The 23,118-nt window shown below is 50.1% G+C and overlaps 1 protein-coding gene across 1 annotated transcript in view; it reads left to right on the top strand.

Annotated features, from left to right (window-relative positions):
- Nucleotides 1-23,118, top strand: part of wdr91 (WD repeat domain 91) — a gene marked incomplete at its 5' end in the record, with an annotated part of 78,430 nt that overhangs the window by 48,583 nt on the left and 6,729 nt on the right. The window contains 4 exon segments of the mRNA XM_038780323.1: nucleotides 16,529-16,688; nucleotides 18,136-18,244; nucleotides 18,388-18,500; nucleotides 22,336-22,533. Coding sequence (XP_038636251.1) covers nucleotides 16,529-16,688; nucleotides 18,136-18,244; nucleotides 18,388-18,500; nucleotides 22,336-22,533 — 580 coding nt within the window.

The following is a 23,118-nucleotide window of genomic DNA, read 5'->3' as shown; positions in this document are numbered from 1 at the left end:
ATGCGTTCCAGGCACCCACCACCCTCTGCGTAAAGAACTTTCCACACATATCTCCCTTAAACTTTTCCCCTCTCACCTTGAACTTGTGACCCCTAGTAATTGAGTCCCCCACTCTTGGGTGTGTGGTGGGGGGGGGGGGGAGAGAATGCTCCCTCCTACACACCCTGTGGATACCCCTGATGATTTTTTAAGACCTCAATGAGGTCCCTCCTCAACCTCAGTCTTTCTAATGAAAATAATCCTAATCTACTCAACCTCTCTTCATAGCTAGCCCCCTCCATACCAGGCAACATCCTGGTGAACCTCCTCTGCACCTTCTCCAAAGCATCCACATCCTTTTGGTAATGTGCCGACCAGAACTGTATGCAGTATTCCAAATGTGACTGAACCAAAGTCTTATACAACTGTATACAACTGTAACATGACCTGCCAAATCTTGTACTCAATACCCCTTCCGATGAAGGAAAGCACGCTGTATGCCTTCTTGACCACTCTATCGACCTGCGCAGCCACCTTCAGGGTACAATGGACCTGAACATCCAAATCTCTCTGTACTCCAATTTTCCCCAAGGCTTCTTCATTTACCGTATAGTTCGCTCTTGAATTGGATCTTCCAAAATGCATCACCTCGCATTTGCCCGGATTGAACTCCATCTGCCATTTCTCCACCCAACTCTCCAATCTATCTATACCTGCTGTATTCTCTGACAGTCCCCTTCACTATCTGCTAATCCACCAATCTTAGTGTCATCTGCAAACTTGCTAATCAGACCACCTATACCTTCCTCCAGATCATTTATGTATATCACAAACAACAGTGTCCCAGCACTGATCCCTGTGGAACCACCACTGGTCACAGTTCTCCATTTTGAGAAACTCCCTTCCACTACTACTCTCTGTCTCTTGTTGCCCAGTCAGTTCTTTATCCATCTAGCTAGTCCACCCTGGACCCCATGAGACTTCACTTTCTCCATCAGCCCATCATGGGGAACCTTATCAAATGTCTTACTGAAGTACATGTATGTGACATCTACAGCCCTTCCCTCGTCAATCACCTTTGTCACTTCCTCAAAGAATTCTATTAAGTTGGTAAGACATGACCTTCCCTGCATAAAACCATGTTGCCTATCACTGATGAGCCCATTTTCGTCCAAATGGGAATAGATCCTATCCCTCAGTATCTTCTCCAGCAGCTTCCCTACACTGTGTCAGGCTCACCAGTCTATAATTACCTGGATTATCCCTGCTACCCTTCTTAAACAAGGGGACAACATTAGCAATTCTCCAGTCCTCTGGTACCTCACCTGTGTTCAAGGATGCTGCAAAGATATCTGTTAAGGCCCCAGCTATTTCCTCTCTCACTTCCCTCAGTAACCTGGGATAGATCCCATCCGGACCTGGGGACTTGTCCACCTTAATGCCTTTTAGAATACCCAACGCATCCTCCCTCCTGATGCCGACTTGACCTAGAGTAATCAAACGCCTATCCCTAACCTCAACTTCCGTCAGGTCCCTCTCCTCGGTGAATACGATGCAAAGTACTCGTTAAGAATCTCACCCATTTTCTCTCACTCCACACATAACTTTCCTCCTTTTGTCCTTGAGTTGGCCAACCCTTTCTCTAGTTACCCTCTTGCTCCTTGTATATGAATAAAAGGCTTTGGGATTTTCCTTAACCCTGTTTGCTGAAGATATTTCATGACCTCTTTGAGCCCTCTTGATTCCTCGTTTCAGATTGGTCCTCCATTCCGGATATTCTTCCAAAGCTTCGTCTGTCTTCAGTCGCCTCGACCTTATGTATGCTTCCTTTTTCCTCTTCGCTAGTCTCACAATTTCACCTGTCATCCATGGTTCCCTAATCTTGCCATTTCTATCCCTCGTTTTCACAGGGACATATTTGTCCTGCACGTGAGCTGGGAGCTAGGGGCTGGTTTAGCTCACTCAGTTAAATTGCTGGCTTTGAAAGCAGACCAAGCAGGCCAGCAGCACGGTTCGATTCCCGTACCAGCCTCCCCGGACAGGCGCCGGAATGTGGCCACTAGGGGCTTTTCACAGTAACTTCATTGAAGTCTACTCGTGACAATAAGCGATTTTCATTTTTCATTTTCATTCACTCTAATCAACCTCTCTTAAAAAGCCTCCCACATATCAAATGTGGATTTACCTTCAAACAGCTGGTCACAATCCACATTCCCCAGCTCCTGCCGAATTCTGGTATTGTTGGCCTTCCCCCAATGAGCACTCTTCCTTTCTTTGTCCTTGAGTTTTCTAAAACTTACGTAATTTTGATCACTATTCCCAAAGTAATCCCCGACTGCAACTTCAACCACCTGGCCGGGCTCATTCCCCAACACCAGATCCAGGATGGCCCCTTCCCGAGTTGGACTATTTACATACTGCCAATACTAAGTGCCAATCAATGTTGGGAAAATAAAAATCTCCTATCACCACCACCCTGTTGCTCCTGCATCTTTCCATAATCTGTTTACATATCTGTTTACCTCTATCTCACGCTCGCTGTTGGGACACTACCAGTGTCCTAAACAACCATTTGTGCAGAAAGTGCTGCCAGTTGCACAAACGTGAGCTGGAGTCACTGTGGCGCATCCGCGAAGCTGGGAGCTACGTGTCTAGCAAGTTCAGAGAGGTAGTCACACCACAGCTTAAGGGCCTAGAGGCAGAAAGGGAATTGGTGACTACCAGGTAGTGCATGAGTCCCACTCAGAAATTGATGTTCAGCTTTGAAGCTGATGGGGGTGCTAGTTCCGCAGAGGAGTGCAGTCAGAGACAGGTTTGTGGCACCACGAGTGGCTTGGCTGTACAGAGGGGGAGAGAGAAGAGTAATATTGATAGGGAACTCATTTGTTAGGGGAACAGATGGGTGTTATTTCTCGCCTTAGACATGCCTCCAGGATGATATGTTGCCTTCTGGCGTCATGGTCACTGATGCCACAGAGCTGCAGGGCATTCCTCTGGATGGGACTGAACAGCCAGAAGTCGTGGTCCACGTTGGTACCAAATGACTCGGGTAGGAAGGAGGATGGGGTCCTACAATCAGAATTTAGGGAGCTTTGCAGAAAATTAGCATTCAGGATCTCAAATGTAGTAAACTATATTGCTCCCAGTGCCACATTCAAGTGAAATAGGGGGATTAGATAGATTTCTGCATGGCTGGAAAGATGGTGCCGGGTGGGTGGGGAGGTGCTTTAGATTCCTGGGGCACTGGGACTGGCTCTGGAGCAGGTGACACCTGTACAAGCTGGATGTGTTGCACCTGAACAGAGTTGGGGTGAGTTCCTTGCAGGGCATTTTGCGAGTGCTGTTGGGATGGCTTTGAACTAACTGGGTAGGGGGTCATAGAATCAGAGGTTTACAACATAAAACGGGCCCTTCGGCCCAACTTGTCCATGCTACCCAGTTTTTAACCACAAAGCTAGTCCCAATTGCCCACATTTGGCCCATATTCCTCTATGCCCAGCTTTTCCATATAACTACTTAAATACTTTTAAAAGACAAAATTGTACCCGCCACCACTACGACATCTGGCAGCTCGTTCCAGACACCCTGTGCCCCTCTGGATCCTTTTGCATCTCTCCCCTCTCGCCTTAAACCTGTTCCCTCTAGTTTTAGACTCCCCCACCTTTCGAAAAAGATGTTGACTATCCACCTTATCTATGTCCCTCATTATTTTATAGACCTCGACAAGATAACCCCAGAGCCTCCAACACTCCAGGAAAAAAAAAGTCCAAGTCTATCCAGCCTCTCCTTGTAATTTATCCCATTATGTTCTGGCAGCATCCTAGTAAATCTCTTCTGCATTCTTTCTAGTTTAATAGTATCCTTTCTATAATAGGGTGACCTGAACTGGATACAGTATTGCAATTGTGACCTTACTAATTTCTCGTACAACTTCAGCAAGATGTCCCAACTCCAGTGTTCAATATTCTGACCAATAAAACGAAGCATGCCAAATGTCGTCTTCACCACCCTGTCCGCCTGTAACTTCACTTTAGATACAGATATGAACCTGTACCCCTAGATCTTTGTTCTATAACTCTCCCTAACTCCCTACCATTAACTGAGTAGATCCTGCCCCAATTCGATCTACCAAAATGCATCGTCTCACATTTATCTAAATTAAACTCTATCTGCCATTCATCAGCCCACTGGCCCAATTGATCATGATCCCATTGCAATCCGAGATAACCTTCTTCATTGTCCATTATGCCACCAATCTTCGTGTCATCTGCAAACTTACGAACTATGTCTCCTAAATTCTCATCCAAATCATTAATATAAATAACAAATGAAAGTGGACACGGCACTGATTCCTGAGGCACACCGCTGGTCATAAGCCTCCAGTTTGAAAAAGAACCCTCTAAACCATCCTTTGTCTTCTGTCGTCAAGCCAATTTTGTATCCAATTGGCCACATCATCCTGGATCCCATGCTATTTTACCTTGTGCAACAACCTACCATGCGGTCTTGTCAAAGGCCTTGCTAAAGACCATGTAGACAACGTCAACTGTACTGCCCTCATCGACCTCCTTGGTTATCCCTTCAAAAAATTTGAGAGACCTGATTTTCCACTCAGCCATGCTGACTGTCTCTAATCAGTCCTTGCCTCTCTAAATGCCTGTAGATCCTGTCTCTCAGAATACCTTCTAACCAACCACAGACGTTAGACTCACCGGCCTGTGGTTCCCAGGCTTATTACTGCAGCCCTTCTGAAACAAAGGCACAACATTTGGTGCCCTCCGATCTTCAGGCACCTCACCGGTGGCTGTCACCGATTCAAATATTTCTACTAGGGGACCCGCAATTTTCTCCCTCGTCTCCCCACAATGTTCTGAGATGCATTTCATCAGATCCCGGGGATTTATCCACCTTGATGCGCTTTAAGACTTCCAGCACCTCCTTCCCTGTAATATGTACACTCCTCAAGACATCATTATTTATTTCCCCAAATTCCCTTAACATCCATGTAAATACGGGTGAGAAATATTAATTTAGGACCTCACCCATCTGATGACCTTGTAGACCCTAAAGAGGCCCTACTCCCTCCCTCGTTATTCTTTTGCCCGTTATGTATTTGTAGAAGCTTTTCATTGAATTTACAGTGCAGAAGGAAGCCATTCGGCCCATCGAGTCTGCACCGGCTCTTGGAAAGAGCACCCTACCCAAGGTCGACACCTCCACCCTATCCCATAACCCAGTAACCCCACCCAACACTAAGGGTAATTTTGGACACTAAGGGCAATTTAGCATGGCCAGTCCATCAAACCTGCACATCTTTGGACTGTGGGAGGAAACCGGAGCACCCGGAGGAAACCCACGCAGACGGGGAGGATGTGCAGACTCCGCATGGACAAGCTCTTTGGATTCTCTTTGCCTTCCCGTACCAGCCTCCCCGGACAGGCGCCGGAATGTGGCGACTAGGGGCTTTTCACAGTAACTTCATTTGAAGCCTACTCGTGACAATAAGCGATTTTCATTTTCATTTCATTGTCTGCCAGCAATCTCATGTTCCCTTTTTGCCCTCCTGATTTCTCTCTTAACTCTATTACGACAACCTCTATATTATTCAAGGGATCTGAAACAAAAGGGAAAATGCTGGAAAATCTCAGCAATGGCTAATCCACTGTGCCACCATGCTGCCCTCCCAATTTAGAATTTTAACTTTTTGACAGACCTATCATTCTCCACAGCTATCATAAAACTAATGGAATTATGGTCCCTGGTCCCAAAGTGATCCCTCACTAACCCTTCTGTCACCTGCCCTTCCTTATTTCCCAAGAGGAGGTCAAGTTTTGCCACCACTCTAGTCGGGCCATCTGCATACTGAATTAGAAATTCCTCCTGAGTACACTCAACAAATTTCTCTCCATCCAAGCCACGAATGGGGCAGCACATTAGCACAATGGCTAGCTCTGTTTCTTCAGAGTGCCAGGGTCCCAGGTTAGATTCCTGGCTTGGGTCACTGTCTGTGAGGAGTCTGCACGATGTCCTCCGGGTGCTCCAGTTTCCTCCCATAAATCCCGAATGATGTGCTGTTAGATCTTTTGAACAATCTTAATCCTCCCTGTATGTACCCAAACAGGTGCCGGAATGTGGCGACTAGGGGATTTTCACAGTAACTTCAGTGCAGTGTTAATATAAGCTTGTGACAATAAATATTATTATTATTATTATTAATGGTACGGCTGTCCCAGTCAATTCAATATTTTCTCCTCAATTTCCTGATGATTATTTGGGGGCCTGTAGTACAATCTTATTATTTTCCTCCTTATTTTTCAGTTCTGCCCATATAGACTCAGTGGGTGAACCCTTGGATATATCCCATTTCAGTACTACCGTGATATTCTCCCACATCAAAAACTCCCCCTCCTCTCTTACCTCCTGAAGTATCTTTCGTATAGCATCTGTACCCTGGAACATTGAGCTGCCAGTTCCTGCCCCTCCCTTAGCCATGTTTCAGTAATGGCCACAATATCCCAGTCCCATTTACCCTTCCATAGTCTGAGTTCATCTGCCTTGCCTGTCAGGCCTCTTGCATTGAAATAAATTGTAATTTAATCTCTACTTCCGTTGCTCTCTGCCCTGCTTTCTCAGACCAACCGTCCGGTCATGTTTTGTACACTCTCCCTGTGTTTTATTTCTCGGAGCCTTACTAAATCCATTCACTGAGTTTTCCACAGTCTCTACTGTGGCCCTTATTGATTTTTGACTTTGGTTTCTCTGCCTTTCACTTTCCCTGCCTTTCGCTTTCCCCTGGCTGCCTTGTGTTTCTATCCCCACTTTAATTCCCTCTGACTTCCTGCATCAGTTCCCATCCCCCTGTCGCATTAGTTTAAACCCTCCCCAACAGCACTAGTAAACACTCCCCCGAGGACATTGGTTCCAGTCCTTCCCGGATGCAGACTGTCCGGTTTCTAATGGTCCCACCTCCTCCAGTACCGGTTCCAATGTCCCAGGAATTTGAATCCCTCCATCTTGCACCATCTCTCAAGCTATGTATTCATCTTATCTATTCTGACATTCCTACTCTGACTAGCACGTAGCACTGGTAGCAATCCTGATTGCTACCTTTTGAGGTCCTACTTTTTAGTTTAACTCCTAACTCTCTGAATTCAACTTGTAGGACCTCCATGTTTTTTTACCTGTATCGTTGGTGCCTATTTGCACCATGACAGCTGGCAGCTCTCCCTCCCCCGCCAGAATGCCCTGCAGCCGCTCAGAGACATCCTTGACCCTTGCATCAAGGCGGCAACATACCATCCTGGAGTCGCTTTTGTGTCCACAGAAACGCCTGTCTATTCACCTGACCATTGAGTCCCCTATCACTATAGCTCTGCCATTTTTCCTGCCCTCCTGTGCAGCAGAGCCAGTTCCAGGCCATCACCACCGTCCGGGTAAAAACTTTTTTCCTCAAATCCTCCTTGAACCTCCCACCCCATACCTTGAAATTGACAGCTGTTTCCTATCTACCCTGTCCATGCCCCTCATAATCTTGTAAACCTCGATCAGGTCGCCCCTCGGTCTTCTCTGCTCCAATGAAAACAACCCAAGCCTGTCCAACCTCTCTTCATAACTTAAATTTTCCATCCCAGGCAACATCCTGGTGAATCTTCTCTGCACCCCCTCCAGTGCAATCACATCTTTCCTATAATGCGGCGACCAGAACTGCACACAGTACTCCAGCTGTCGCCTCACCAGCTGTTCTGTATAGCTCAAACATGACTACCTTGCTTTTTTAATCTATGCCACGATTGATAAATGCAAGTGTACCGTATGCCTTTATCACCACCCTATTAACCAGCCCTTTTGCCTTCAGAGATCTATTTACAGCACGCCAATGTCTCTTTGTTCCTCAGGACTTCCCACTATGGTGCCTTTCATTGTATATCTCCTCGTCAAATTGCTCCTTCCAAAGTGTACACATCACACTTTTCAGAATTAAATTCCATCTGCCACTTTTCTGCCCATTCTATCCATATCTTCCTGTAACCCAAGACTCTCGGCCTCACTGTTAACCACCAGGCCTATCTTTGTGTCATCTACAAACTTACTGATCCGACCCCACCCCCCCCCACATTGTCATCTAAGTCATTTATATAAATGACGAATAATAGGGGACCCAGCAGAGATCCCTGTGGTACGTTTGCACTGAGTGCTGAATTTGATTGCATTTGAGTGCTATAGTGAGAGTTTGATGACTGAGGGATATTAAGGGTTAATTTTTATCTAAAATCTAGTCTTTTATTTAGTTAATTAACTTAAACGTTGCTGTTTAGAAGAAGGTGAATTTTCAATCTGCTTTAAACAGAGGTTCTCCTTGCAACTGGAGTGTGTTAATTAGTTAATTGCATTAGACCAGTTTTCAGAGGCTAGAGCCAGAGGTAGCCATACCCAAGGTACAGGACAAGAGTAGCTGGGTTACAGTCAGGAGAAGGAAAACGAACAGGCAGGGTGTGCAGGGATCCCTCGTGGCCGTTCCCCTTCCAAGCAAGTATATCGTTTTGGATGCTGTTGGTGGGGGATGACCGACCGGGGGAAGACCCCAGCGGCCAGATCTCTGGCACTGAGTCTGGATCTGTGGCTCAGAAGGGAAGGGGGGAGAATAGAAAAGCAATAGCGATAGGAGACTCGATGGTTAGGGGAATAGAAAGGAGATTCTGTGGTCGCGAGCGAGACTCCCGGAAGGTATGTTGCATTCCGGGTGCCAGGGCCAGTGATGTCTCGGATCGTGTCTTCAGGATCCTTAAGGGGGAGCGTGAGCAGCCAGAAGTCGTGGTGCACATTGGTACCAATGACCTAGCTAAGAAAAGGGATGAGGAACTAAAATGTGATTTTAGGGAGTTAGGTTGGAAGCTAAAGAGCAGGACAAATTATCTCAAGGTTGCTACCTTGCCACGTGCAAGTGAGGCAAGGAACAGAAAGCGAGTGCAGCTGAACACGTGTCTGCAGGGCTGGTGCAGGAGGGAAGGCTTCAGATATGTGGATCATAGGGATATCTTCTGGGGAAGTGGGACCTGTACATGAAAGACGGACTGCACCTAAACTGGAGGGGCACCAATATCTGGTGCCAACCTACGTGGGAGGTTTGTTACATGTCTTCAGGAGGGTTTAAACTAGTTTGGCAGGGGGATGGGAACCAGAGCTATGGATCAGAGGATAGGTTAGCTGTTGAACAGGCAGAAATAGTATGCAGCAAGTCTGTGAGGCAGGATAGACAGTTGATAGGGCAAAGTTGCACCTGATGGAATGGGTTAAAGTCTGTCTATTTCAATGCAAGGAGTATCAAGAATAAGGGAGATGAACTTCAACCATGGATCAGAACTTGGAACTACGATGTTGTGGCCATTATGGAGGCATGGATTTCACAGGGGCAGTAATGGTTGTGAGATGTTCCAGGGTTAAGATGTTTTCCAAAGAATAGGGAGGGAGGTAAAAGAGGAGTGGGAGTAGCATTGTTGATTAGGGAGTGCACCACAGCTGCGAAAAGGAGGTAGTTGAGGAGGGTTTGTCTACTGAGTCAGTATGGGTGGAAGTCAGAAACAAGAAAGGAGCATTCACTTTGAGGAGTTTTCTATAAACCCCCCCAATAGTAGCAGAGAGATAGAGGAACAGATTGGGCTGCAGATCTTGGAAAAGTGCAGAAGTAAGAGAGTTGTTGTCGTGGGTGACTTCAACGACCCTAATGGAACCTCCTTAGTGCAAATGGTTTGGATGGAGCAGATTTTGTCAGGTGTGAACAGGAATGATTCCTGACTCAATATGTAGATAGTCTGACTAGGGGGGAGGCCATATTGGACTTGGTGCTTGGCAATGAACCAGGCCAGGTGTCAGATGTCTCGGTGGGAGAGCATTTCGGTGACAGTGACCACAAGTCCTTTAACATAGTATGGAGAGGGATAGGAACACACAGTATGGAAAGGTATTTAATTGGGGGAGGGGAAATTATACTGCTACTAGATAGAAGCTGAAAAGCATAAAGTGGGAAAGATTGTGTTTGGGGAAATGCGCAACAGTAATGTAGGGGTTGTTTAGGAGCACTTGTTGCGAATGCTGAATAGTTTTGTCCCATTGAGACAAGGAAGGAACGGTGCGGTGAAGGAGCCTTGGATGACAAGAGAAGTGGAACAACAAAAGAACAAAGCAAAGTGCAGCACAGGAACAGGCCCTTCGGCCCTCCAAGCCTACACTTGACCATGCTGCCCGTCTCACCTAAAACCTTCTGCACTTCTAGGACAGCATGATAGCACAGTGGCTAACACTGACTTCACAGCACCAAGGTCCCAGGTTCGGTTACCCGCTGGGTCACTGTCTTTGCGGAGTCTGCACGTTCTCCCCATGTCTCTGTGGGTTTCCTCCGGGTGCTCTGGTTTCCCTCAGTCCAAAGAAGTGCAGTTTGGGTGGATTGCCATGCTAAATTGCCCTTAGTGTCCAAAATGGTTAAGGTTACAAGGATAGGGTGGAAGTGAGGACTTAAGTGGGTCAGTGTGGATTTGATGGACTGAATGGCCTCCTTCTGCACTGTATGTTCTATGTCTGTATCCCTCTTTCCCATCCTATGTATTTGTCAAGGCACCCCTTGAGCCCTCACTTCCATCCTATCCTCGTAACCCAATAACCCCTCCTATCATTATCGTACGTTCTTCCACCCGCTCCTCTGGCAGTGAGTTCCAGGCACCCACTATCCTCTGTGTAAAAACAAAAAGACTTCCCTCGTGCATCTCCTCTAAGCTTTGCCCCTTAAACCTATGCCCCCTAGTAATTGACTCATCCACCCTGGGAAAACACTTCTGACTATCCACTCCGTCCATGGCCTTTATAATTTTGTAGACTTCTATCAGGTTGCCCCTCAACCTCGGTCGTTCCAGTGAGAACAAAATGAATTTATCCAACCTCTCCTCATAGCTAATGCCCTCCATACCAGGCAACATCCTGTACCCACTTCAATTCATAGAATTTACAGTACAGAAGGAGGCCATTCAGCCCGTCGAGTCTGCACCGGCTCTTGGAAAGAGCACCCTACCAAAGGTCAACAACTCCACCCTATCCCCATAACCCAGTAACCCCACCCAACACTAAGGGCAATTTTGGACTCTAAGGGCAATTTATCATGGCCAATCCACCTAACCTGCGCATCTTTGGACTGTGGGTGGAAACCGGAGCACCCGGAGGAAACCCACGCACACACGGGGAGGATGTGCAGACTCCGCACAGACAGTGACCCAAGCCGGAATCGAACCTGGGACCCTGGAGCTGTGAAGCGATTGTGCTATCCACAATTGTGCTACCGTGCTGCCCCTCCAAATACCCTCTCCAAAGCCTCCACATCCTTCTGGTAGTGTGGTGACTAGAATTGAACACTATACTCCAAATGCACCCAAACTAAGGTTCTATACAGTAGAAGCATGACTTGCCAATTTCTATACTCAATGCCCTGGCTGCTAAAGGCAAGCATGCCGTATGCCTTCTTGACTACCTTCTCCACCTGCGTTGTCACTTTCAGTGCTGGTCCCTCACCGCTCAGCTCCCGAGTGTCTGGAGTCTGAATTGCTCTGCTCCACCCCGCTGCTCCCTCACATCTCAACATCTCGGCTCCCAAATGTCTGGAGTCTGGATTTCACTGCTCTGCCCGCAGCTCCGGAGTGTCTGGAGTTCACTGCTCCATCCCTCTGCTCCCCCACAAGTCGCTTTTTGAGTGCCTGGAGTCTGGATCCCTCTATTCCCTTATGGCTCAGCTCCCGAGTGTCTGGAGTCTGGATTGCGTTGCTCCCTCACAGCTCAACTCCCGAGTGTCTGGAGTCTGGATGGCGTTGCTCCACCCCGCTGATCCTTCATAGCTCAGCTCCCGAGTGTCTGGAGTCTGGATTGCGTTGCTCCACCCCGCTGCTCCTTCATAGCTCAGCTCCCGAGTGTCTGGAGTCTGGACCACTCAGCTCCACCCCTCTGCTCGCTCACTGGTCAGTTCCCAAGTATCTGGACTCTGGAGTTCGTTGCTCCACCCCGCTGCACCCTTACAAGCCGCTTCCCAAGTGTCTGGAGTCTGAATCCCTCTGCTCCCTCATGGGTCACTTCTCGACTGTCTGGAGTCTGAATTGCTCTGCTCCCTCATGGGTCACTTCTCGACTGTCTGGAGTCTGAATTGCTCTGCTCCACCCTGCTGCTCCCTCACATCTCAGCTCGCAAATGTCTGGAGTCTGGATTTCACTGTTCTGCCCTCAGCTCCCGAGTGTCTGGAGTTGACTGCTCCATTCCGTGGGGCAGCACGGTAGCATTGTGGTTAGCACAATCGCTTCACAGCTCCAGGGTCCCAGGTTCGATTCCGGCTTGGGTCACTGTCTGTGCGGAGTCTGCACATCCTCCCCGTGTGTGCGTGGGTTTCCTCTGGGTGCTCCGGTTTCCTCCCACAGTCACAAAGATGTGCAGGTTAGGTGGATTGGCCATTATAAATTGCCCTTAGTGTCCAAAATTGCCCTTAGTGTTGGGTGGGGTTACTGGGTTATGGGGATAGGGTGGAGGTGTTGACCTTGGGTAGGGTGCTCTTTCCAAGAGCCGGTGCAGACTCGATGGGCCGAATGGCCTCCTTCTGCACTGTAAATTCTATGAAAAAAAAAAATTCCACTGCTCCCTCACAAGTCACTTTTTGAGTGCCTGGAGTCTGAATCCCTCTATTCCCTCACAGCTCATCTCCCGAGTGTCTGGAGTCTGGATTGCGTTGCTCCACCCCGCTGCTCCTTCACAGCTCGGTTCCCGAGTGTCTGGAGTCTGGATCGCGTTGCTCCACCCCGCTGCTCCTTCACAGCTCGGCTCCCGAGTGTCTAGAGTCTGGATCGCGCTGCTCCCTCACAGCTCAGCTCCCGAGTGTCTGGAGTCTGAAGCGTGCTGCTCCTTCACAGCTCAGCTCCCGAGTGTCTGGAGTCTGAAGCGTGCTGCTCCTTCACAGCTCAGCTCCCGAGTGTCTGGAGTCTGAAGCGTGCTGCTCCTTCACAGCTCAGCTCCCGAGTGTCTGGAGTCTGAAGCGTGCTGCTCCTTCACAGCTCAGCTCCCGAGTGTCTGGAGTCTGAATCGCGTTGCTCCGTCCTGCTGCTCCTTCACAGCTCAGCTCCCGAGTGTCTGGAGTCTGGATTGCGCTGCTCCTTCACAGCTCAAATCCCGAGTGTCTGGAGTCTGGATCGCGCTGCTCCCTCACAGCTCAGCTCCCAAGTGTCTGGAGTCTGAAGCGTGCTGCTCCTTCACAGCTCGGTTCCCGAGTGTCTGGAGTCTGGATCGCGTTGCTCCGTCCCTCTGCTCGCTCACAGCTCACCTCCTGAGTGCCTGGAGTCTGAAGCGTGCTGCTCCTTCACAGCTCAGCTCCCGAGTGTCTGGAGTCTGAAGCGCACTGCTCCTTCACCCCTCTGCTCCCTCACAGCTCATCTCCTGAGTGTCTGGAGTCTGGATTGCGTTGCTCCACCCCGCTGCTCCTTCACAGCTCAGCTCCCGAGTGTCTGGAGTCTGGATCGTGCTGTTCCCTCACAGCTCAGCTCCCGAGTGTCTGGAGTCTGGATAGCGCTGCTCCCTCACCGCTCAGCTCCCGAGTGTCTGGAGTCTGGATCGCGCTGCTCCCTCACAGCTCAGCTCCCAAGTGTCTGGAGTCTGAAGCGTGCTGCTCCTTCACAGCTCGGTTCCCGAGTGTCTGGAGTCTGGATCGCGTTGCTCCGTCCCTCTGCTCGCTCACAGCTCATCTCCTGAGTGTCTGGAGTCTGAAGCGTGCTGCTCCTTCACAGCTCAGCTCCCGAGTGTCTGGAGTCTGAAGCGCACTGCTCCTTCACCCCTCTGCTCCCTCACAGCTCATCTCCTGAGTGTCTGGAGTCTGGATTGCGTTGCTCCACCCCGCTGCTCCTTCACAGCTCAGCTCCCGAGTGTCTGGAGTCTGGATCGTGCTGTTCCCTCACAGCTCAGCTCCCGAGTGTCTGGAGTCTGGATAGCGCTGCTCCCTCACCGCTCAGCTCCCGAGTGTCTGGAGTCTGGATCGCGATGTTCCCTCACAGCTCAGCTCCCGAGTGTCTGGAGTCTGGATTGCATTGCTCCACCCCGCTGCTCCTTCACAGCTCAGCTCCCGAGTGTCTGGAGTCTGGATAGCGCTGCTTCTCACAGCTCAGCGCCCAAGTGTCTGGAGTTCGCTGCTCCACCCCGCTGCTCCCTTACAAGTCACTTCCCAAGTGTCTGGAGTCTGAATCCCTCTGCTCCACACTTCTGCTCCCTCATGGGTCACTTCTCGAGTGTCTGGAGTTCACTCCTCCATCCCTTTCTTTGCTCCTGTGGAGAGCTGCCTTCGCTCTGTTGAACTCAGCCCGTCTCTTAGTTATGTCTGCTCCAAGATCCTCATAGATTCGGCGGCGTGCCCTTCCCAATTGCAAGCTCTATTTTCCTTGGCCCAGCGCAGGATTGTCTCCCTATCCCGGTACCGGTGCAGTTTAGCTATGACTGTTCTCGGTTGTTCCCCTGCCTTGTGCTTCGGGCGCAGCGACCGATGTGCTCTGTCCATTTCCGGTGGGATGGGGAAAGCTTTCCTCCCCACTAAGTTGCCCAGCATCGCAGCCACATATGCTGTGGGGTTTCTACCCTCTATCTCCTCTGGCAGGCCCACTATCCTTACATTTTGCCTTCTCGAGTGGTTTTCCTGGTCATCTACCCTGCCCTTCAGGCCAGTCACGCCACTTCCCTCTCCAGGGCCGTGACCCGGTCGCTCATATCGGTCGCTGCTTTCTCTAGCTCCTTAATGGTCACCTCCTGGGCTTCCAGTTTCTCCCCGTGGGCATCCACTTTCTCCTCCAATCTGGTCAGAGCCTGCTGCACCCCTGACATGGCCCTGGCCACTGCTGCCTGTACTGCGGCCTCTGCATCTGCTTTCACCTCTGCCTTGATTGCCTGCAGCTGCTCCCTCAGCACCTCAGTAAAGGCTGCCTTCCAATTCCAGCCCCCTTCTAGCCCCGGGGGAGAGGGGACCTGTCTGTCCAGCTCTTTTTGATGCAGTGATACATCCGTTCCGCTGCTTCGTGTGCTGATTCGCTCGCCTGAGCTGGCTTGCCCCTTGTCCCATCTGCTTCTGGTGTCTCCTCTCCCTTGGCTCCCTACTGCCGTTTTTTTTATCCCCCTTCCCTTTCACCTTTTCTTCTCCCCTTGTTTTTCTTTTCCGCACCCTATTTTTATTGTATTTTTTTATTTTTTTGTCTCTTCCTTTTTTTTTTACCCCCCCCCCCTCTCTTCCCTTCTTTCCTTTACCACTTTATTTTATTTATTTATTAATTATTTATTTCCCCCCCCCCTCTTTTATGCAACTCCTCTCAGGTGGGCTTACTTTGGATGGGAGAGAGTGTAAAAAGAGAGAAAATAGTATATATACCCCTCTCTCTTTAACAGTTTTCTTTTGTTTTTTTTAAATAAAAGTCCTTTTTTTTTTCTTCCTTTCCCTACTCACCCAAGAGAGAGAGAGTGAGGCTTTTGTGCAGTCTCTTTGGCCTTGCCTTGTGGTGGTCGCTGCCGGTTTGGGGGGGGGGGGGGGGGGGGGGGCGTTGGGTCGGTCGCCGCTGCTCGGTCCCCGCTGCTCTGTTCGGGCTCCCGCACTTAGCACCCCGCGTCCTCCCGGTGGGGGTGGTTAGGTCGCTGCCGTCAGCTGTGTCCTGCTTCGATCCTGGCCGCTACCGTTCCTGGCCTGCGTTGACCTGCCGCCGCCGCCGAACCGCTGCCGCCGCCGTGGATCCTCCGGCGACAGGTTTGTTTGGGGGTGGGGGGGGGGGGGTCTTCCCTTCCCTGCTCTTTGCCGCTGCGGAGAGAAAGGCCCCGACTTCGTTACCCTGCGGGAGCCCCTCGCCGTGCGACCGCTCCGCTTGCCGACCGGAAGTCCTCTCCGTTTTTACATTTCTAACTAGCTTCCTATCGTACTCGATTTTCTTTCTCCTGGATAGTCATTCCCTGTTGTTCTTTACATTTTTTTAATATAAATTTAGAGTACCCAATTCTTTTTTTTTTCCAATTAGGGGCAATTTAGTGTGGCCAATCCACCTACCCTGCACATCTTAGATTGTGGGGGTGCGACCCATGATGACACGGGGAGAACGTGCAAACTCCACACAGACAGTGACACGGGGATGAGATCGAACCCTGGTCCTCGGCGGTGAGGCAGCAGTGATAACCACTGTGCCACCCATGCTGCCCTTGCTGTTCTTTATATTCTGGCCAATCATCTAACCTGTTACTCATCATTACACAACAATATGCTTTTTGTTCAAGTTTGATGCTTTCCCTGACTTTATTTAACCATGTATGGTGGGGTCCTCTCTCTAGAATTTTTATTTATAGTAGGAATTTACTTCTGAATATTCTGAAATATCACCTGAAATGCCTGTCACACTTTTCTGTTGATCTAACCTCTAGCCTGGTATCCCAGATAACTCTGGGAAATTTTTGATCTGTTTAATGTCAGTAGGAGGTGCCCTGGAAAGTTTCCTAACTTGTTGCTTGTCTTTCTTCCAACCAGAATTTTGTCTCTAGCTTGTAGTCCAAGCGGTACATCGTTTGTTTGCTCCTCGGCTGCGCCAAGCATCAAACCAGTGACGGTGCTGGAAACCGGAGATAAAGGAGCAAATCTGGTTCCAGGCAATCTCCTCCTGTGGGATACGAAAACCATGAAGCAGCAGGTAATATACCAGAATGATGCACTCTGGAGAAATAGAATGCTGTGGGTTATGGTACTAGCCTTAGCAATTTAAATTTTGTGAGCCACAATGGATGGCTCAAGAAGGACAAGCATCACTTTGCTTAAGGGGAGTATGGGTGGGCAATACATGTGCCCTTCCTGACAATGTTCTCATCTTGAGGATAAAGTTTAATGAAAGGTTAGACAAGGATTGCCTGGGACTATTTAGAGAGGAATCGTTGTGCTCACTGAAGGGAAGCCAAGGGGATCTAGGTGGTCAAATGTTATTACCGGACACTACTTTCTTTCAGATGGTCATCTGGACTCGAAATGTTAGCTCTTTTCTCTCCCTACAGATGCTGCCAGACCTGCTGAGATTTTTCAGCATTTTCTTTTTGGCTTCTTTCTTTCCCCCCGTCCCCCACACCTTAGTCCTGGTCCCTGATTGGCTTTGCTATTTTGAAACACCTGAAGGGTGCCACGTCCAAGCTTTTATGTCACTCATGACAAAATGTAACATCCGACAATGAAGCACAGCGAGGGAGGGGACCTGCGGTGGAGATCAGGAAAAACAAAGAAAAACGTAAATGCTGTGTTGCCACCCGGCAATATCAAGCTGTAAAGTATATAGCCAAAAAATAACAGTGTTTCATGCATAAATCTTTGCATTGATACGTGGCAGAACCAAACTCGTAAATCTCAGGAGGAGGTCGCCCTCCCAACCGTCAGTGCGACAGTGAAAGTGTCATATATATATCAGCAAAATCTCACTTGCACCACCAAGGAGGAGGTCTGGTTCCCATCAAAGAAACCGTGATGGAACAATCGTGCAACAGCCAAAGCTGGAAATAGTCAATAAAACTAGGCTCGCTCAGTTGTCATCAAAAATTTGTAGTAACTTTTGCGTTAGGTCTACTGTAAGCCTGATATTAATAGGTATCTGGTCTCCGCAGACCACGGCCGTCTTGTGCTTTTTGTGGGTCGTTTAGATGCTCAAAATGAGCATACCAGCGGGTCCCAGGGCGGCAAGGCCAGCAGTGGTGATCAAGCACGTTAAAATTCCACACTGGAAACTATCCAAACTGGACTCTGGGAGATCACACCAAGCTACTCCTGCCATGGTGTGTTTATTCTCACCTTACTGTAAAGTATTTCAAAAACTTTCAAACACCTTACTGTAAAGTATTTCAAAAACTAAGTGTGGACACTCCAACCTCTGATGGCCATTCTCCTCCCCGTCCCCTGTCCCCAAAATAAATGTACTTTCTTGACAGTTGTGTTTAATATATTTTCATGATCTGGACAGTGAGACTCGAATTAGCCTGGGGTGTGAGCTGTGCTGGGAGGTAAATCTAACTCGGCCAGCTTGCTGACTGATAGAAGTGGATGGAAGTTGTCGTTTTTGCAGCTTCATATCGTTTCCAGTAAGATGACTTCTTTTTCTGCAGCACCAGTTTTCTCTGGACCCGGAGCCCATTGCTATTAACTGCACGGCTTTCAACCATAATGGAAATCTACTGGTGACTGGAGCTGCTGACGGGATCATCCGACTCTTCGGTAAGATGAGTATTTTTTTTTGTATCAGACTTTGAAACCACACTTCAGGTTTACTGCCCAAACCCCAGAGAGGAATCTGACTTCTCTCTCTCTTCCTTCCACGAATTCTGAAGAGTCGGTGTGTTTTAATTGATGTGTTTCAGACATGCAGCGATACGATTGTGCCATGAGTTGGCATGCACATTCTGGGGAGGTTTATTCAGTGGAATTCAGCTATGATGAAAACTCGGTTTACAGTATTGGTGAAGATGGAAAGGTAATGGGACAACCGCTAAACAGGGAAACGTGGGTGGGGGACATGTCTGCCTTTGTGCACGCTTGTCTGCGTGCGTCCGCGCCTGTCTGCGTACACCTGTGCCTGTCTGCATTCTTCCGCGCCTGCCAGCCGCATTCATCCGCGCCTGCCAGCCGGCCCACCTGCATGTCGCCGGTCTGCCCACCTGCACATCTGTCTGCTGACCGGCCTGCCTGCATGGCCCCAGTCGGCCTGCCCGCGTCAGGCTGACTGCCTGCCTGCGTCTGGCTGGCTGGCTGCCTGCACGCGTCTGGCTGGCTGGCTGCCTGCCTGCGTCGGGCTGACTGGCTGCCTGCACGCATCGGGCTGACTGTCTGCCTGGCCGCACCCGAGCGTCGGGCCGCATGCCGGCCTGCCCGCACCCGAATGGCTGCCTGTCTGCCTGCTTGTGTGCACCTGTCTGCCTTTCTGGCTGCCTGCCTGCCTGCCCGCACGCGTCTGGCTGGCTGCCTGCCCGCACGCGTCTGGCTGGCTGCCTGCCCGCACGCGTCTGGCTGGCTGGCTGCCCGCACGCGTCTGGCTGGCTGGCTGCCCGCACGCGTCTGGCTGGCTGGCTGCCCGCCCGCGTCTGGCTGGCTGGCTGCCCGCCCGCGTCTGGCTGGCTGGCTGCCCGCCCGCGTCTGGCTGGCTGGCTGCCCGCCCGCGTCTGGCTGGCTGGCTGCCCGCCCGCGTCTGGCTGGCTGGCTGCCCGCCCGCGTCTGGCTGGCTGGCTGCCCGCCCGCGTCTGGCTGGCTGGCTGCCCGCCCGCGTCTGGCTGGCTGGCTGCCCGCCCGCGTCTGGCTGGCTGCCTGCCCGCCCGCGTCTGGCTGGCTGCCTGCCCGCCCGCGTCTGGCTGGCTGCCTGCCCGCCCGCGTCTGGCTGGCTGCCTGCCCGCCCGCGTCTGGCTGGCTGCCTGCCCGCCCGCGTCTGGCTGGCTGCCTGCCCGCCCGCGTCTGGCTGGCTGCCTGCCCGCCCGCGTCTGGCTGGCTGCCTGCCCGCCCGCGTCTGGCTGGCTGCCTGCCCGCCCGCGTCTGGCTGGCTGCCTGCCCGCCCGCGTCTGGCTGGCTGCCTGCCCGCCCGCGACTGGCTGGCTGCCTGCCCGCCCGCGACTGGCTGGCTGCCTGCCCGCCCGCGACTGGCTGGCTGGCTGCCCGCCCGCGACTGGCTGGCTGGCTGCCCGCCCGCGACTGGCTGGCTGGCTGCCCGGCACGCGTCTGGCTGGCTGGATGCCGGCTTGTGTGCACCTGTCTGCCTTTCTGTCTTTCATTCTCTGGTTGGAACTGCCCGTCTCCTCTGTCATTGGGAGATCCATCTGTCTGTGTCTCGCCTGTCTGTGGGTAGATCTATCTGTCTGTGTCACATAAGAACTAGGAGCAGGAGTAGGCCATATGGCCCCTCGAGCCATTCAATGAGATCATGGTTGATCTTTTGTGGACTCAGCTCCACTTTCCGGCCCGATCACCATGACCCTTAATCCCTTTATTCTTCAAAAAACCATCTATCTTTATCTGAAAAACATTTAATGAAGGGGCCTCAACTGCTTCACTGGGCAAGGAATTCCATAGATTCACAACCCTTTGGGTGAAGAAGTTCCTCCTAAACTCCGTCCTAAATCTACATCTCCTTGTTTTGAGGCTATGTCCCCTAGTTCTGCTTTCACCCGCCAGTGGAAACAACCTGCCCGTATCTATCCTATCTATTCCCTTCATAATTTTATATGTTTCTATAGGATCCCCCCTCATCCTTCTAAATTCCAACGAGTACAGTCCCAGTCTACTCAACCTCTCCTCGTAATCCAACCCCTTCAGCTCTGGAATTAACCTAGTGAATCTCCTCTGCACACCCTTCAGCTCTAGTACATCCTTTCTCGGGTAAGGAGACCAAAACTGAACACCATGCTCCAGGTGTGGCCTCACTAACACCTTATACAATTGAAGCATAACCTCCCTAGTCTTAAACTCCATCCCTCTAGCAATGAAGGACAAAATTCCATTTGTTTTCTTAACCACTTGTTGCACCTGTAAACCAACTTTTTGCGGCTCATGCATTAGCACACCCAGGTCTCTCTGCACAGCAGCATGTTTTAATATTTTATCATTTAAATAATAATTCCTTTTGCTGTTATTCCTACCAAAATGGATAACCTCACATTTGTCAACATTGTGTTCCATCTGCCAGACCCTAGCCCATTCACTTAACCTATCCAAATCCCTCTGCAGACTTCCAGTATCCTCTGCACTTTTTGCTTTACCACTCATCTTAGTGTCGTCTGCAAACTTGGACACATTGCCCTTGGTTCCCAACTCTAAATCATCGATGTAAATTGTGAAAGATTGTGGGCCCAACACTGATCCCTGAGGGACACCACTAGCGACTGATTGCCAACCAGAGAAACCCCCATTAATTCCCATTCTTTGCTTTCTATTAATTAACCAATCCTCTATCCATGCTAATACTTTACCCTTAATGCCATGTATCTTTATCTTATGCAGCAACCTTTTGTGTGGCACCTTGTCAAAGGCTTTCTGGAAATCCAGATATACCACATTCATTGGCTCCCCGTTATCTACTGCATTGCTAATGTCCTTGAAAGATTCCACTAAATTAGTTACGTACAACCTGCCCTTTATGAACCCATGCTGCGTCTGCCCAATGGGACAATTTCCATCCAGATGCCTCGCTATTTCTTCCTTGATGATAGATTCCAGCATCTTCCCTACTACCGAAGTTAAGCTCACTGGCCTATAATTACCCGCTTTCTGCCTACCTCCTTTTTTAAATAGTGGTGTCACGTTTGCTAATTTCCAATCCACCGGGACCACCCCAGAGTCCAGTGAATGTTGGTAAATTATCACTAGTGCATTTGCAATTTCCCTAGCCATCTCTTTTAGCACTCTGGGATGCATTCCATCAGGGCCAGGAGACTTGTCTACTTTTAGCCCCATTTCTCTCCCTGTCACTGTGTGTGGGTAGACCCACCTGTCTGTGTCACTCTCTGTGTAGACCCGTCTGTCTGTCTTTCTCTCTCTCTCTCCCCCTCTCTGTAGGTAGATCTGTCAGTAGTTGTCTCTGTCTGTGGTTAGATCCAACTGACTCCTCTGTCTGCGGGTACATCTGTCTGTGTCTTTGTCTCTGGGTAGACCCGTCGTCTGCCTCTCTGTGGGTAGGTGTGTCAGTCAATCTTGTCTCTGGGTAGATGTGTCAGTCCATCTTGCCTCTGGGTAGATGTGTCAGTCCATCTTGCCTCTGGGTAGATGTGTCAGTCCATCTTGCCTCTGGGTAGATGTGTCAGTCCATCTTGCCTCTGGGTAGATGTGTCAGTCCATCTTGCCTCTGGGTAGATGTGTCAGTCCATCTGGTTTCTGGGTCGATGTGTCAGCCCATCTTATCTCTGGGTAGATGTGTCAGTCCATCTTGTCTCTGGGTAAATGTGTCAGTCCATCTTGCCTCTGGGTAGATGTGTCAGTCCATCTGGTTTCTGGGTCGATGTGTCAGTCCATCTTGTCTCTGGGTAGATGTGTCTCTCTCTCTTGTCTCTGGGTAGATGTGTCTGTCTCTCTTGTCTCTGGCTAGATGTGTCAGTCCATCTTGTCTCTGGGTAAATCCGTCTGTTTCTCTTCAACCGTGGGTACATGCATCTGTCTCTCCATCTGTGTGCTTGTGGGCTGATGTGACACGCCACGTCCACTGGTACAGTTACAATAAATTTGAAGATTGTTGCAATAAATTGGTTTATGTACCCAGTTAAGCAATGCAGATTTTAGTGGATCTGCCTAATGATTTTGGTCTTTTGTTTTTGATTGTCTTGCTGATCTAGTTCATTCAGTGGAACATTCATAAGAGCGGAGTCAAGGTTTCCGAATGTGGAGTGCAGTCGGATGCGATTGGTCCGTTTGTACTATCCGGGTACAGCGGGTATAAACAAGTGCAAGTGCCCCGTGGAAGGTTGTTTGCATTTGACTCTGAGGGGCACTATGTTCTCACTTGTTCCTCTGGTGGTGGAATTATTCAGAAGGTAAGACACTATTCCATCCATATTTGTGATAATTTCACCACCTATCCTGCTTTCTTCCCTCTTCAGAAAGACTGATTTCATCCTGAAATACAATTTCCTTATTGCTGAGTGACCTCTGCCAATCCAGCCCTGTGGCCATTCCTTCAACCTCTGCCACTCCAGCCCTGTGGTCATTCCTTCAACCTCTGCCAATCCAGCCCTGTGGTCTTTCCTTCAACCTCTGCCAATCCAGCCCTGTGGCCATTCCTTCAACATCTGCCAATCCAGCCCTGTGGTCTTTCCTTCAACCTCTGTCACTCCAGCCCTGTGGCCATTCCTCCAACCTCTGCCACTCCAGCCCTGTGGTCTTTCCTTCAACCTCTGCCAATCCAGCCCTGTGGCCATTCCTTCAACCTCTGCCAATCCAGCCCTGTGGCCATTCCTTCAACCTCTGCCACTCCAGCCCTGTGGTCATTCCTTCAACCTCTGCCATTTGCAGCATCCTTGAGCACGGGTGAGGTCCCGGAGGACTGGAGAATTGCTAATGTTGTCCCTTTGTTTAAGAAGGGTAGCAGGGATAATCCAGGGAATTATAGACCTGTGAGC

This window comes from Scyliorhinus canicula, chromosome 20 (assembly GCF_902713615.1).
Source record: "Scyliorhinus canicula chromosome 20, sScyCan1.1, whole genome shotgun sequence".
NCBI lineage: Eukaryota > Metazoa > Chordata > Chondrichthyes > Carcharhiniformes > Scyliorhinidae > Scyliorhinus > Scyliorhinus canicula.
This window is presented reverse-complemented; position numbering and strand designations above follow the sequence as displayed.